Genomic DNA, 16,720 nt, shown 5'->3' with positions numbered 1-16,720 from the left:
AGAGACTGTTATCAGAGCAGTAGGTCCTGGAATATTTTCAGCTGGAAATGACTGAACTGGCAACTCCCAGTGGCTTACATACACTAAGAGGGGCAAGTGGAGAGGTATTTAGTCGCTCAGTGATGCTTATCAGGGACCCCAGTGCTCTCTCGCTTTCCACTCTGCTACCTTTAGCACATCCAAAGTGCCTCAGTCCTTCGCGGTAGGTTGGCTGCAGCAATTCCAAGCATCAGACGGAGACAACAATGTCAAACAAAGAAAAAAGAAGGGTATTTCTTCCCACAAGGCTCTTTAAATGACCAAAAATAACCTCCTCCCCAAACCTCACAGCCAACTTAGCTTCAGGTCACATTGGTCAGGCATCTGACCTTGCCTATGTTCAAGCCATATCTGAAAAGGAAGCAGGGAAAGAAAGGATCTAACGTTGTGGCTTCATAGCAGGAAGCGCTTCTGCTAATAAAAAAAGGGGGAGGGACAATCACTGTTGAGTCACCAGTATCTGCCACAAACACAGGCAACTAGCCATTCATTTAGCAACTGTTAGCTGATAGCGAATTATGCCTCAGGCTCAGCGCTAAGAGGCAGGCAGAGCAGTGAATAAGACAGACAACATCCCTGCCCTCGTAAGGCTTACAGTCTGGCATGGAATAGAACACGTCACAGGCAATGACATAATTAAATACAAACGCGATAAATGCTATGAAAAGAAGTATGCAATCAATGCGCGATTTGCCTTAAAAAATATTTCTTCCCAGAGGTTTTTTGAAATGAAAGAGACAAGATTACAGTTATAAAATCTAAAAGAAGCGAAGGTCCTTACTCAGCCTAAAAGGTAATCACTGAAAACGATGGATGTTCCCATTGTGTAGGAGAGTGAAGCACCATGTCCGGCAGACAGACGCGTCCTCATCAGTAGAAAAGTTACTCCACCAAGTGTCAGAGACCATTCATTGGGATTTACGGCAATCGCCATGAACTCTCGCAGACTATCTGACCTTCTATTCAACTGCACGCTCACCAGACGACTTTGGATTACTTTCTTACATACCCAGACACCAGACTGGAATTTTCCTGTCTCTGCAAAGTTATATCTGTCACCATAAAGTGTTATTTGGTCAATTTAGGCCCGATTCCTTTTCAGTGACCTGAAAACTGAGCACACGGATCTTCAAAGCCAAAACACAGACTGCGAACCCCCACTGAGCCCCACTCTGTGCATTCGCAGGATGGGAAGCTGGCCTTGCCACGACAGCACTAAAAACCCACCTTGTACATTCCTTTGACAGCAGCTATGGCATCAGCCAACTGCTGATTGTAGCATTTTCTTATGATCTCCTCATTCTGCAAACCAAAAATAAGTACAGTGAGCACCATACTGTATTTCCAAATAGGACTCTCACACCCTCTAAGGGACTCAGTATAAAACCGTCATTCAGATCATCATAAATCTTGTGAAAACTCCAATTTGTAATCATTTCTCCTACACTACAGCTATTACCCTGCATTCCATTTTTTTAAAAGATTTGTTTATTTATTTTTGAGAGAGAGAGAGAGAGAGAGAGAGCGTGCACATGGGAGAGTGTACACATGTGAGCATGAGCAGGGGGAGGGGAAAAAGGAGAGGGGGAGAGAGAGAGACTCTCAAGCCGACTCCACACTGAGCACAGAGCCCAGTGTAGGACTTGATCTCCTGAGCCTGAGATCATGACCTGAGCCAAAATCAAGAGCCAGCCACCCAACTGACTGAGCCACCGAGGCCCTGCACACTGCATTCAATTTTTACTTATATTTAACCATAAGCAATAGAGAGCTCAAATGGATAAAATATATACAGATAATTTGAATATTTTATTTCACTTTACACAGTTAAGTCTTTTTACTGTCTTCCTAGAACTGCTTTTAAAAATACTAAAACCTATTTGTAATTCATATCCTTTCCTGGTCCTTGCACTTTTTGAATGGGATATGCTCATAAAAAGAAATCTAGGGCCGCTAATCCATAAACCAGAGTCATTTTCTGATTAATTAAATCAGTTGACCATTGTTTTGGATGACAATGAAAGAAAGTACATTAAAAAACCCACAAACTTTGATTCTGATTTCAATTCTGATTCCAGCATGGAGTGCAAACAACGATTAGGCTTTAGAGTCAGACAGAATTGGATTTCAATATCATTGTGCCTCTTTCAATCTGTCTGACCTGAAACAGGTTACTTAACCTTGGCATCTCAGCTTCCTTATCTGTAAATCAGGGATAAACAGGTTTCATTTAAGCATTATTGAGGGACTTATGGAGGAAACACATTTTAAAGGCTTAGTGTGGTTCTCAGAAGGGGGTGTCAATAGAAGATGAGAGGTGTGTGTGTGTGTGTGTTTTATAACTGAGGAAGAGTAGTACCTATTCTTAGTGACAGATAAATATGGTAACCTGACCAAAGATTTAAGGAAATTCCTTGAACCAGCAGAGTTTTCAAGCCTTTGGCTCCTACAGAGATAACAAGCCCAACTAATATCCTACAAAAGTGTGCTTAAGAGCCAGATCTCAAGCATCAAACTGTCTGGCCAGGAAAATAAACTCTGCTGTTTAACTGGTGGCCTTGAATAAGTTAATCAAACTTCCTGGGCCTCAATTTTCTCATCTGTAAAAGAGGGATAAAAATTGCACCTACTTCAAGAGGCTACTGTGAGGATTCGATTAATCTGTGTACAGAATACTTACAAAGTCCCTGACACAAAGAAAAGCTATTACATGGATTAGCTATTACATGAGATGAAACATATGCAAATTACATTGCCCTCACTAGTTGCTAAATTCAAAACTGTAGCACATACCTATCTAAGCACAAGATCAATCCAATATAAACAAAGGAAATGAGAGAACTTGTACCTTTTGATAATGCTTTTCAATTGTTAGGATCCTGTCATGTAGAGTAGTGAAGAGACTGAAAGACTCTTCTTTAAGACGGTCCTCAAATTTCAACTGAAGCAATTGTTTGAGGAACCCAAAATCCACTTGAAGAGATCTAATAATCTGAAAATGGAAAAAGCATACATTATTGAAGAAAGAAGGGAACTCTGTGTGAAGGTTCTAGTACATTGTCTAGTTCTGGGTATAGAGGAGCAAATTTTGTTACTGAAAGAGATATGCCTCTTTGGCATATTAATTATTTTAGACTGATTATTTTTAAGAAACTGCAAACACAGGAGAAACTCCAAATCTGAGTAGAAGTTACCCTTCCATAAGAGACATTTACATTTAGAAGGGAAATCTCCACTTGTAAAGGAGCGTCCCTAGGTATACCAGCAAGAGGGGGATGACTTAAAATCTCTAGAAACTTCTATCCTGATTTAAATCTGCATAACCATCATATCCTTGTTTATTGTGCTTTTCCTCATAACCTCCCATAACTGCTCCCCACCTCTCCCCAACATCTTCTTTTGTCTTTAGTTGAAAGTGGTATTTAAGGCCATTTCAGAGAGTTACTCAGCTTTCTTGGGTCTCTCGCATGTAGTCAGGAGGTGTACATGTTACTAAATTGTTTTTCTCCTGTTAATCTGTCTCCAGTCAATTTGATTCTTAGACCAGCTAGAAGAATATTGAAAGGTAAAGAAAAATTTTTCTTCCGCAACATGGGCATATGACCTGGAATGTAGTCAGAGGCCTATCCTGCCTTTTAAGAATACCTCTGGAATATGGTGTACATTGGAGAACTCCAGTTAATCTGCTAAATTAATATATGCTAATGGAGTAAGGGAGAGAAGGTTCCTGGTGGTTTCTTCCCATCCAGAATAAAATACCTGGGTTAACAACAACCCTTTATCATACTTCAAAAGGTATAGTTCAAGATGTGGATGTTAAATCAGAAAAGATAGGCAAAAATTAACATTTGTTGTGAATTTACTAGCCAAGCACTTAAAAATATAACCAGCATGTTGACTAAGAATCATTTCTGATCATCAAAACATACAATGTTTTTTTGTCTCCCACCATCTATTTAAAATATATTCACTAGGCAATCTTCCCCTGCCCTGAATGGAAACTTTAGTCAATTCCATGACTTTTCTGCTCATTCTTGGGAACAGAAAATCCTACTGTCATTCAAAACACAGCCACAAAGTGGCATTTAGAATATTATTACCATGAGTTAAACACATTCAAAGTAGGACTGGGTGATCATCGCTACTCCTTCCTCAGCCCCTATGAATATAGAGTTCTTATTTTTTCTCTTTTCTACTGTTGGGGGTACTCTGTCCTTTTAGATCATTCTACTGGGTAGGGCCCAGAATGACCCCATGATGATGCACTTTCTCTCTCTCTCTCTCTGTCTCTTTCATAGGCCACATATGGTCCCTTGGGGAACAATCACACTCCCTGACACCAACAACTCTGGAAGTATAGAATGATCCCAACTTAGCCACTCTATCTTCTTAGCTTCCTTAAGTATGGATCAGCACCAGTCCTCTGTGTCTTCCAAAAGCAGCAAACATATTTCAGTTTCCATACAAGCCTGCCTTACTAGCTTTGAGTTGAGGAAGATTGGTTCTGGTACCTCTTCCCCATTAAAGATCATGGCAATAGCACTTTCTTGATCACTTCAGTAATTTTTCCTCTTCACCTCCTGACTCCTTTATTATCCTTGCTCTATTTCAAAAACTGCTCTGATATGCAACATTCCTTTTGCAAATCCTGCACATGGGATCTAATTCAAATTCACTTTGAAATTTGATATCTGGTGTACTAGCATCCTGGAAAGAACCCCATTTTAGTATCCTGAAACTATAGAGAAGATTTTATTTTGCAGATGAGGATAATAAGACTTCAAGTAGTTAACTGACTATCTAATACAACATTACATGACTGGATTGGAAGGCCCAGATTTGAACAGTTATGACTGACTCATACCCCTATTACTTATACCATGTTGTCAACTCATGAAGGGTACTATGTTGAGAAATCATTTTAAAAGATATTTGAAAGTGAGTGAAGTCTTAAGGAATTCCTTAAATTCCAGGAACAGGCAGAGATGACTTTGCCTTTAGAAGACCCAGTCCTGTATGGACTGCATGTTCTGAGGAAGGGAGGCACAGAAATCCCGTATGGTCAAACAAACGTCACTGCATCTAAGACTCACACAGATCACTATAAACTCTATATAGAATATGAACAAAACACAATCATTATTCTGGAGAATAAACAGAAGCAGGAGAATCCTGGAGGGGATTCAAAAGTTGGAGGAAGGAACTGATGCAGGGTGAGATGTCTGCTGGGGCAGCTGTGTTCAGTGACCTCACAAGGCAGCCAAACCTCAAATAGAAATCATTGGCCTTTATGGTCTGAATAATAAAAGGACAGAGCAATCACAGATACTGGATGTGATCATGTGGGGTTCCTAAAAGGAAAAGAACCAAAGAGAAGGAATGCAAAATCCGTATGTAAACTCGGAACAAACCTCTGGGTGAGCCCTAAAACACACATACATGGAACAGACTGCAAGCAGCCCAAAGAGATTTGGGCTGTCAACCCTGAAACATTTGCAGTTGGAATTCAAACAAGCTTATTATGTGCTAAAACAAAGATATCAACAGTCTTTGGGGGAAATATATACATAGCTATAAGAAGCCAGAACATAACATTCACAATACCCAAGATATAATTCAAAATACCTGATACTATGAAAACACACACACACAGGAAAATGTGATTCAGTCCCAAGAAAAAAGGTCATTGAGACCAAGACCAATATCACCCAAATGTTGGAATTATTAGGCAAAGATTTTAAAGCAGCTATTATAACTATGCACGATGAAATAAAGAAAATATATGCTTATAACAAATGAGAAAAATAGGCAATATCAGCAGAGAAATAAGAAACTATGCTAAAGGGGGCGCTTGGGTGGCACAGCGGTTAAGCGTCTGCCTTCGGCTCAGGGCGTGATCCCGGCGTTACGGGATCGAGCCCCACATCAGGCTCCTCCACTATGAGCCTGCTTCTTCCTCTCCCACTCCCCCTGCTTGTGTTCCCTCTCTCGCTGGCTGTCTCTAGCTCTGTCAAATAAATAAATAAAATCTTAAAAAAATAAATAAAAAATAAATAAAAAATAAACTTATAAAAAAAAGAAACTATGATAAAGAAAACAAACAGAAATTCAAGAGTTGAAAACTAAAATGTCTGAAATTAAAAATTCACTGGAAGAGTTTAATAGAAGAATAAAGATGACAGAGAGGGAAAGTATGTGAACTTGAAGATAAATCAGTAGAACAAAAGAGAGGAAATAATTTCTAAAAATTTAAAAAGTGAACAGAAATTGGGGACATATAAGTCCTTAATCAGAGGGCTAACATGCAAATAACTGGAGTTCCAGAAGGAGAGGATACAAAGAGTAGGGTAGAAAAAAAAATATTTGAAGATATAGTGGCCAAAAACCTCCCAAATGTGGTAAAAGACAAAGATTCAAGATGCTGAACAAACATCATGCAGGACAAATACAGATGAACCACATCTTGGTACATAATAATTCAGCTGTTGAAAACCAAAGATAAAAAGAAAAATCTTTTTTTTTTTTTTCTTTTCTTAAGTAAGGTCTACACCCAACATGGGGCTTGAACTCATGACCCCAAGATCAGGAGTGGCATGCTCTACTGACTGAGCCAGCCATTCCCAAAAAGAAAATCTTGAAAGCAGTCAGAAAAAACAAAAAACAAAACACGTATATACAAGGGAATAACTTTTGGAATGACTGACGTTTTCTTATTAGAAACTAAGGAAATCAGAAGAGCAACACTACAATGAAAAGAAAAAAAATACTTATCAGTCTAGAATTCTATAATCAATGCAACATTTTAAAGAAAGAAGACTATGAGAATTCCTTGTCTAAACTGAGAATTGCTAAAGAAATTTCTTCAGACTAAAAAGAAATATTACAGGCTGAAAACTTAGATTTTCAGGAAAGAATAAAGAGCATTGGAAATAGTACATATCCAAGTAAATACAACAGACTGGTTTTTCCTCTTATTTGTGTAAGATACATAAGAATATTTAGGGGCGCCTGGGTGACACAGCGGTTAAGCATCTGCCTTCGGCTCACGGCGTGATCCCGGCATTTCGGGATCGAGTCCCACATCGGGCTCCTCTGCTGTGAGCCTGCTTCTTCCTCTCCCACTCCCCCTGCTGTGTTCCCTCTCTCGCTGGATGTCTCTATCTCTGTCGAATAAATAAATAAAATCTTTACAAAAAAAAGATACATAAGAATATTTAAAGCAAACAACATAAGCCGAGTGTATAATGTATGTCGATGTAATACACATGGTAACCCTGGCATAAAGGATGGGGGGGGCAGTAACTGGATCTATACAATTGCAAGGGTATTACATGTTTTGTGAGGTCGGACGATACTAACACTAAGTAAACCATGCTCTTTGCTGAAAGAAGAATCAAGGGATTTTTAGGAAGAATGAAAATTAAACTCAAAAATAAGTAAGAGATATAGGAAGTAGTGGTAAGAAAGATTAACAGATGTGAGCAAATCGAAACAAATATTAACCGTATAAAATAATGATATGAATAAGAACTACAAAAATATTTGGAAAAGAGGTAGAACTGACATACTTGAGAATAATAATATGTAAGATGGGGGTGATTATAGGCGAAGGTAGTATGTTTCTTACATTATTTGACAGAAATTAGAAATTCTGGCTACGTGCAGACACTGTAAAACCAAGAGCACGTGTTCAAACTGTGGGCAGTCACTAAAAGAATAAAGATAACATGATTAACTCACTTCCCAGAAGAGGAGAGAATAGGAACTAAAGAAAGTTTATCAATCCAGTGAAAAGTAGGGAGGGAGAAAAAAAGAAGTATAAAAGAAGAAGAAGGTAAAGAGAAATTACAAAATAGTTGGCAGAAAAATAACAATACATTAGTAATCACTACTAATATTAAGACAACAAATTAGCTGTTGAAAAAGACTATTAGATTGGATTTTTTTTAAACCTGCTATCTATAATCTGTAAAAGGTATACCTAAGATGAAACACAGAAATGAGGTTAGTGAAGAATGAGAAAGACTATACCAAACACTATAGGCAAACACTATACCAAAGAATATTGATATAGGGATATTAGTATTGAATGGAATGGCAAAAAATATATCTATATTCACATACATACATACACACATACACATACATATATATACACTCTCAACTATTAACAAATGCAGATTATTTTTAGTTTCCCATATCCAGGGCACAATGACAAAGACTGACCTCATACGAAACCTCAATACACATTACAAACACCAAATAACTTGTCTCACAAAGAATTTTCACTGATAACAAAGGACTGAAGTTAAAAATCAATGACATACCAGTAACTAAAAAGCATACTTGGAAAATGTTAGAGTATTTCAATCTAATACTAATAAATATTAAAAGCAATAACTAATAAAAATAATTAGTATTACAAATACTAATAAAAATGCTACATTTCAAAATTTGTGGGGTGAAGGTAAAGAAGTAATTTGAGGGCAACATAAAACTGTAAATGCTTATAAAAGAAAAGAGGGGGTCACAAAAATAATGATCTATAGGCACTGGTAGCTGACAACCCACGATCCATTACATGGGTTCTTCCCTGAGAGGACCGGGACTTTGTCCAGAAAGAAAAATGTCCAGCTAAAATGCCCGCTTCCCTAGAACTCCTTCCAGTTAAGGTGGTCATGTGATCCAGTTAAGGCCAATGATAAATAAGCTGGGTTTTTCTATGGAAAGTTCCTGCTTTCCTAACATGGCCACCACCACCCTTCTTCTCTTATCCTGTCTCTGTCCTGTATGAAATGCATATGGAGGCTGGAAGCACAGCAGCCATCTTGCTACTGCGAGGTCAGAAATATGAAAGCAAAAGCCACCCACCAATAATGGAGATTTAAAAAGATAAAACAAGTCTGGTACATAGATGACAACAGAGAACTACTGCCCCAACTACAGATGTCTAATTCCAAGTGACTTCTTATTTGATTAAGCCAATATAGTTGCATTTTCTAAAAATAGAGCTGTGTGACATCCTAATTGATACTGAGATCCAACTCAAGGAATTAGAAAAAGAAAAATAAAGTGAACCCAAAATAGTAGAATAAATTAAATAATAAAGATAAATTTATGAACTAGGGGCACCTGGGTGGCTCAGTCGGTGAAGCATCTGCCTTCAGCTCAGGTCATGATCCTAGAGCCCTGGGATCCAGGCCCACACGGGCTCTCTGCTCCACGGGGAGCCTGCTTCTCCCTCTCCCACTCCCCCTGCCTGTGTTTCCTTTCTCACTGTCTCTCTCTCTGTCAAATAAATAAATAAAATCTTTAAAAAAAAATTTATGAACTAGAAATAAAGATATGATAGAGAGGATAAATAGATCTAAAAGTTGGGTCTCTGAAAAAAATTAATGAAATAAGTAAAACTGCCCACATTCATCCAGGAAAACGTAGAAGAGGTATGAACACAATATTAGCTTTTAATTTTTTTATATTAGAATTTTAAAAAATATATAACTACAGACACAAGAAAGATTTAAAAATAATAAGACAGTCAATGTTATGCCAATAATTTGAAAACTTGGCAAAATAAATATTTTTACAGAAAAACATAATGTCAAAACTGACCCAAGAAGATTTAAGAAAACCTTCATATATCCATAACAAAATAAAAATAGCAATAAAGATAAGCACATACAGTTTTACAAGCAAGTTCTAACAAACACTGAAGAGATAGATAATTCCAACCTCATGCCAACTATTCCAGAGAAGAGACTAAGGAACATCTCCCAACTCATTTTATGAAATACTATAACCTTGGTGCCAAGGTTGAACAACAGTAGTATAAGAAGAAAAGAAAATTATAGGAAGGTCTCTTCTGAACATAAATGGAAAACAACCATTAGTAGAATTGTACAAATGATGTGGAAAGCAAAAAGGAATATTATAGTCCAGTTGGGTTCATCCAGGTTTACTATTCAAAAGTCAAATTTCACATCATCACCTGAAGGAGAAAAACCATGTGATCTATGAAAAGCATTCAAATGCAGTCATTCATGTTTTTTTTTTAGACGCCTTTCATTAATCAAAAATAGAGGAAACACCCTTAATCTGATTTAAGCATACTGTATCAGGATTTGGTTCAGCTAGATTTTATTTTATTTCATTTTTTAAAAAGATTTTACTAATCCATTTGACAGAGAGAAAGAAAGTACAAGGGAGAGAGAGAGGGAGAAGTAGAATCCTGCTGAGCAGAGAGCCAAATGTGCGGCTCGATCCCAGGACCCTGGGATCATGACCTGAGCCGAAGGCAGACGCTTCACCAACTGAGGCACCCAGGTGACCCAAGATTTTAAAAATCCAAATAACAGAAGCACAAAAGAGAAATAAGTTTATTTCTCTTTCACTAGAAATTGATGTAGGCAGTCAGGGGTGAAAATGACCTAAGATCCTTCTACCTTATTGTTCTGCTGTGTATTCTGCCTCAAAATCATGGCGCAAATGGTAGCATCTGGGTTCTAGGCACAGAAATAAGGAAAGGAAGGGAGGGAAGGGGGGCAGTGAGGAAAGAAGGAAGGGAGGAAGGGAGAAGAGGAGGAGGAAGAGTGAAGTAGCAGAAGGTAAGTGCACTGAGCCATTTCTTAAAGAACGTTCCCCAAAGCCGCCACATAATATTTCCATCTAATTCTACTGACCAGAACTTAGTCATTTGGACATGCCCTGTTGCAAGGAAATAAAGTTAGAAAACGTTTCTGAAGGTATTATTAGAAAAGGCAACAAATTGGCAAGTATGTAAGAAAAGAGACACCTCCAAAAGTTACTAGTGGGGGTGTAAATTGGTACAATCTCCGTGCAGAGCCATTTGGCAATATCCTTCAAAATGACTAATGCATACATCCTCTGACTCAGAAATTCCACTTTTAAGTTTATGCCACAGATTGGATGGCCTCTGAGAATGTACAGAATTCATCACAGCAGAAGATTTGAACCAACCAAAATGCCCGTCACTAGGGGTAGAGCTAAATGAAGGATGCACATTTTATGACAGGAGACACTTGTGAAAATGAGGAGGAAACTACCAATATGGAACGATTTTCAAATTACATTGTTAAGTGAAAAAACAGAAACAAAGTACACAAGAGTGTTTATAGTCGTATGCTATCCCAGGTGACAGTTTTATTGATTAGGGATTTTAATAATTCTTGATATCCGAGGTGGATGCAATGTTCTGTTTCTTTACAGTCAAAAAAGATCCAAAGGAAATATGGCGGAAAGTCAAGAGTTGACGAAGCTGTATAGGTGGGTAACACAGTGATTCATTATATTAATTACTCTCTACATTTTTCTACAATCCAAAAATATTTCGTAATTTCTAAAAAGTATCATAAATAGAAAATATTCACAGATATCAAAAAATTCCAAAGAGAGTAACAACGTACTTCACTAAACAGGTTAACGTATATAAGCGTGGTATCAATATAAGCAGTAGTTGATACAAATTATTTTTAAAACCACGACTGTCATCCAATTCAGCTTGTGAAAGACGCTAAGATCTAAAAATGTTTAGTCATTTCAATGCCGCGAAGGAAAGAGACATCAAGGCAAACAATACCCAAAATAATCTCAGAAGTTTGAAAATAAATCCAGATTTACCCGTATGAGCTTTTCTGTGGATGAACTCAACTCTTTCAGCGGCAGAATTTCACTGTGATCTGTTTGAGTAGCCTGGTCTGTGCAGAAAAAGCCAACCTTCAAATCATCTGAAATATTAAGTCTGGAAAAAAAATGCAGAGTCAAGGTGCTTTCTATAATAGACGTTTCCTTTAAAATATGTGTTAGTGTACATATTTTTGCGTAAATCATATTATATTTTAAAGATTCAAAGGGACTGGTAAAGTGAGGAAAGCTCCAATTGTCTGCTCACAATTTGGGGTTTTCCCTGCAGATTCCCTGCCCTGGGATATACTGTTCTGCCACTCATCTTATTTCTGCTTTCTGAGATATGATCAATTTGTGCCTCCTTTTTTTTTTTTTTAAGATTTTTATTTATTTATTTGTTAGAGAAAGCGTTGAGTGAGCGCAAGCAGGGGGACAGGCAGGCAGAGGGAGAAGCAGGCTCCTGCTGAACAAGGAGCCCAATGTGGACCTCGATCCCAGGACCCTGGGATTATGACCTGAACCAAGGCAGATGTTTAACTGACTGAGCCACCCAGGCGCCCCCAAGTCTCCTTTTAATATCCTATCTACTGTTTTACCCGGACTACTGCTTAAAGCCATTATAAATTATGCACGGGCATATCAAGCAAAAATACTTCAGGATAGTGGTTCTCAAAGTGTGGCCTGAGGACCCCTGGGGTTCTAGGATCCTCTTCCAGGGAATCCACAAGGTCAAAATTATTTTCATAATAATATTAATATTTTATTTGCCTTTTCCACTATCATGCTCTCACAAGTGTTCAGAGGAGCTTTCCAGAAGCGACAAGTTATATGAGTGCATGACATGAATGTAGAAGCAGATATGAAAATTCAGCTATTGTGCATTAAGCCAGGTGTTGAAAAGGTGTGCAAAAATGGAAAGCAATGACACTATACTCATTAGAGTTTTTGTTTTGAAAATACACTTCATTTTCCTTAAAATATGTTATTTACATGAGCAAAGAATTAGTTTACCATTATTTTAAATGAATTAACATACATATATTCTTAATTTCTCCTTTTAAAATTCATTTTTTTAATAATTTTTATTTTGTTATATTAGTCACCATACAGTACATCCCCAATTTTTGATGCAATGTTCCATGATTCATTATTTGCATATAACACCCAGTCCTTTTAAAATTCTGATATGGTTACTATGAATAGGCATAAACTGAAGTTCTTTGAGGTCCCCAGTAATTTTTGAGACTATAAAAGTTCTTGAAACCAAAAAATTCGAGGATTCTTCTTTGAGATAATCATACCACCATCCTGTATTTGATTTTCAAACTCCGTTCCTGAACAATTTGAGTAGGCAAGGAGTTTAAGTATTTGTAAACTCCTCCTACAGACTTTTATTGATGGGCATCTCAAATAGTAAAAAGAAAGCCAATTTTCTGGACGCGCCCTCTTCAACAATTTGATCAAACTTCCCACAACTACCAGCTTCTAAAATATCAGCTAAAAAAAGAAAAACATGAAAGCTCAAGTAGAATTAGCAGACTTTTGGGGCGCCTCGGTGGCTCAGTCAGTTAAGCGTCTGTGTTCAGCTCAGGTCATAATCCTGGAGTCCCGGGATCGAGCCCCACAATGCGCTCCCTGCTCAACAGGGAGTCTGCTTCTTCCACTCCCTCTGCTCCTCCCCAGCTTGTGCTTTCTTTCTCTCGCTCTGTCATTCACTTTCTCTCTCTCAAATAAATAATTAGAATTTTAAAATTAAAAAAAAAAAAGAATTAGCAGACTTTTCAGCTCAGGCTCCAAAGACAGAGTGTGCTTCTATCTTCCCTTGTCTGCTGACCAGCTGGAGCAGACCCTAATGGCGGCACCCCATGCAACCCTTTCCCTCCTTTTTATTTGCTCGCAGAGTCTCAGGTTTACGTCCCACAGAATTCAGGGCAGGGTGATCATATTCCCAGGGCCAAGGGTAACTCTTGTCTGGTCTCAGCCCATCACAGAGATCCCATTCTTCGGGGCAAGTTTGTTTTAGGGGTGGGTATGGAACATGGTTCTGGCAAGAATGACATGAGGAAAGATCTTTGGGGGGTGGGGAGCTTGGGGTAAAGCTTTTTATGATCCTACACAGGGGCACCAGAGAGTTTCCCTCTGTGACTCTGAACATTGTCATGTGTGGAAGTGATGCCAAGAAGTGCCACAGCCATCTGGTAACCACAAGTGGGGCCAGCCAAAGGCCAAAGCTGGTACACAGATGATGAGCTTTGAAAAACACACACACACACACACACACACACACACACACACACACACATACACACACAACAACAACCAGAAATAATTTTGACTAACAACTTTGTTTAGCCATTGACTCCTCTAGCTCTAAAACCTGTCATACCTCTGACCTTCCTGCAATGTCATATAATAAATGCACCAATTGGTGAGAGCCTCTGTCAATCAGAGCCAAAAGCATGCTGATATCCTAGCTGTGTGACAGTATGCAAATTACTTAACCTTTCTGTGCCTTAGTGCCCTCTTATGAAAAATATTAGTGCCTATTTCAGAGTTATTGTCAGGACTATTGTGTTGCGATCTAGAAGTACTTTGAATGATGCATGTCACATAGTAGGCCCTCAAGAACTGAAAACTGTTACTGGGGCTGACGAGGCAGCTGTTACATCAACTACTGTGTTCTGAGGTAACATCAGTTTTTCATCGTGTTTGGAAAAAACTATTGAAGTATAGTAATATTCACCCAAGAAAGACTAAGTTTACATTTATGAAATTTTTAACGCTTAATATAATGATTTTCCATTAACCCCACTCGATTTTCAACAAATCTACACACTCATCAATCGCATCCCGATGACAGAGCTGATCAGTAGCATTATCCAGATGGGGACGGAACAGCAGTAATGTTGTATAGCTCAGTTTCAACTGATATTTCTGGTGTTTTTCCACAGAAAATTATATTTTAGATTTGCTCTACTTCCATTTAAGGAGCCTATTTCTTTTTTTCTCACTATCTGAGTACTGCTGGAAGACGCAATCTCCTTGGACCTGAGTGTTCCTGCACATTCTTTCTGCATATGCCAAGAAGGCAAACTCCTGACCACTCCTTCCACAGGCGATTCCTCAGAATTATGTTTGCAGTGAGCAGCCTTAAGGGCTGAGGTAATGCCTTTCCTCTGCCAAGAAGCAGGCTGGTACTCTACTACAAAATGGTGAGCTCAGGGATCCCTTGCTTTAATGCAACACACTGTGTACACAGGTATCCATGACGGGTCTTCAGTGTCACCCTCATGGCACTGAGAGGGCATGGCAAATCAACACAAATAAATAGGAAGGTCTAGATACTGTTTTTACAATGACGATAAAGTCCTTTGTCTCTGACCCAGGAGCCTCGTGTCTTCTGCTAATGGCCATGAAACAAGCAAACTCGTTAGCCCGTACATAGGGTAAGATCTCAAACACTGCAGAGTCCTGACCCATGAAATCCTCTGAATAAATTGAATTTATTCATTTGTATTGAATTTTTTCATTTTCATTTTATTTTTTTAATTTTTTTATTTATTTAAATAATCTCCACACCCAACATGGGGCTCAAACTCATGACCCTGAGATCACGAGTTGCAAGCTCTTCTGACTGGGCCAGCCAGGCGCCCCGTATTCAAATTTTTTAAGACTAAGATATAGTAATTGCCTAAAAAGATCGTCAATATTTAATAAATATTACAATTATTTATTTATTTTGTCTACCTAAAATTTGTAATCATTTTTGAAAATCATTTGTGAAACCCACCACTAAATGATAATTATTATGTTAAAATTATGTATGATATTTTACTATACTATAGAAATGGATGAACCATATGATCAATTATGATAAAAATTTTAAAACATACGTTTTAAAGCAGTTTATAGGAAATAAGAGAAAACTGATTTTTAAATGGTGATGACATAAAATTTCAGGGAAAGTGTTTTTGATGCTTTTCAAGGATGACAACTATTATCAATGACAAATTGTACATGTGGTGGGTTTTTTTCTAGAACATGTGTTTTATAAATTTTACAGAAATTCTCTTTCTTATACATTTGGAAATGTTTTAAAACATGAAATAAAAATAAAATCATTATACTTTCAAACAAGTGTCCCACAAAATAGAGACAATAAAGATTTCCTAAAATTACTACAAGCCTCCGAATTTTTGTCTTTTTAATCTGTCATTCCCATGGTCCCTAGAGATATCTTACTAACACTCGGGTTGTTTCACTATCCTGCTATTAGGACTCTGATAGCCTTCCCTTGTCCAAGAGAATTAAATTCAGTCTTCTTATTCCAACCTCCAAAATATAGGTGCAAACTCCTTGTCTGAGCTTCATGCATTTAACAAAGAATAACTGAGTACCTACTGTTTGCCAGGCACTGTTTATGGTACCAAAGATAACAGGAGTAGACAAGTCAAAGTCTTAGTTCTCACAGAACTTACATTCTAAAGGGAGAGACAACCAGTAAACAAGTAAACAAAAATATGTTATATATTTTGAGGCAGTGGTAAACTCATCACTCATTACATATACTCAATGTACCATACTCACATATTAAATATTCTCAAAATATATCTGTATCTGGGCAGTACCCTCAGCCTAAGATACAGTCTCCCCGCAGTTCCACTTATTAAAACCATCTGTAGTCACTTTCTTTTCCATCTTCCTATTCCTTCCATTCCATTCCCTTCCCTTGCCAGAGTGGAAGAATCAACATGGCGGTCAATGACATGAGTGAATTTCTCCATGATGAGAAAGGTTGGGAGCCATGCAGAGGCAAAGGCCAACAGGCCTCGTAGTCAAGAATGTAGTAGGGTAGTGAGAAACAGGAGCAGCAGCACAGAACCAGCATGATTGGGAGACGGCATACATAAATGTAATAAATGTAAAAAAAAATGAGGAAAATAGAGCATCAGCATCTAGCAAGCACCATAGAGGTGACTCATTAAGGTGGGAGTCATCAATGACAGGTAAGCCTGGCCAGTGGAATTTTGATTAAGAA

General features: G+C 38.0%; 1 protein-coding gene across 2 annotated transcripts in view; it reads right to left on the bottom strand.

Moving 5' to 3' along the window:
* The window catches only part of C31H10orf67 (chromosome 31 C10orf67 homolog), a 138,711-nt gene that overhangs the window by 111,969 nt on the left and 10,022 nt on the right, over positions 1-16,720 (bottom strand). For both annotated transcript variants that reach the window (XM_087857621.1, XM_045787082.2), the window contains exons 2-4: positions 11,677-11,797; positions 2,888-3,031; positions 1,267-1,341 (exon numbers count right to left, since the gene is read on the bottom strand). In XM_087857621.1, the coding sequence (XP_087713747.1) occupies positions 1,267-1,341; positions 2,888-3,031; positions 11,677-11,797 (340 nt within the window). The remainder of the gene's footprint in view (positions 1-1,266; positions 1,342-2,887; positions 3,032-11,676; positions 11,798-16,720) is intronic.

The sequence above is a fragment of the Ursus americanus genome, chromosome 31 (genome assembly GCF_024610735.1).
Source record: "Ursus americanus isolate L20-20 chromosome 31, mUrsAme1.1.p, whole genome shotgun sequence".
In the NCBI taxonomy this organism is placed as follows: Eukaryota; Metazoa; Chordata; class Mammalia; order Carnivora; family Ursidae; genus Ursus; species Ursus americanus.
This window is presented reverse-complemented; position numbering and strand designations above follow the sequence as displayed.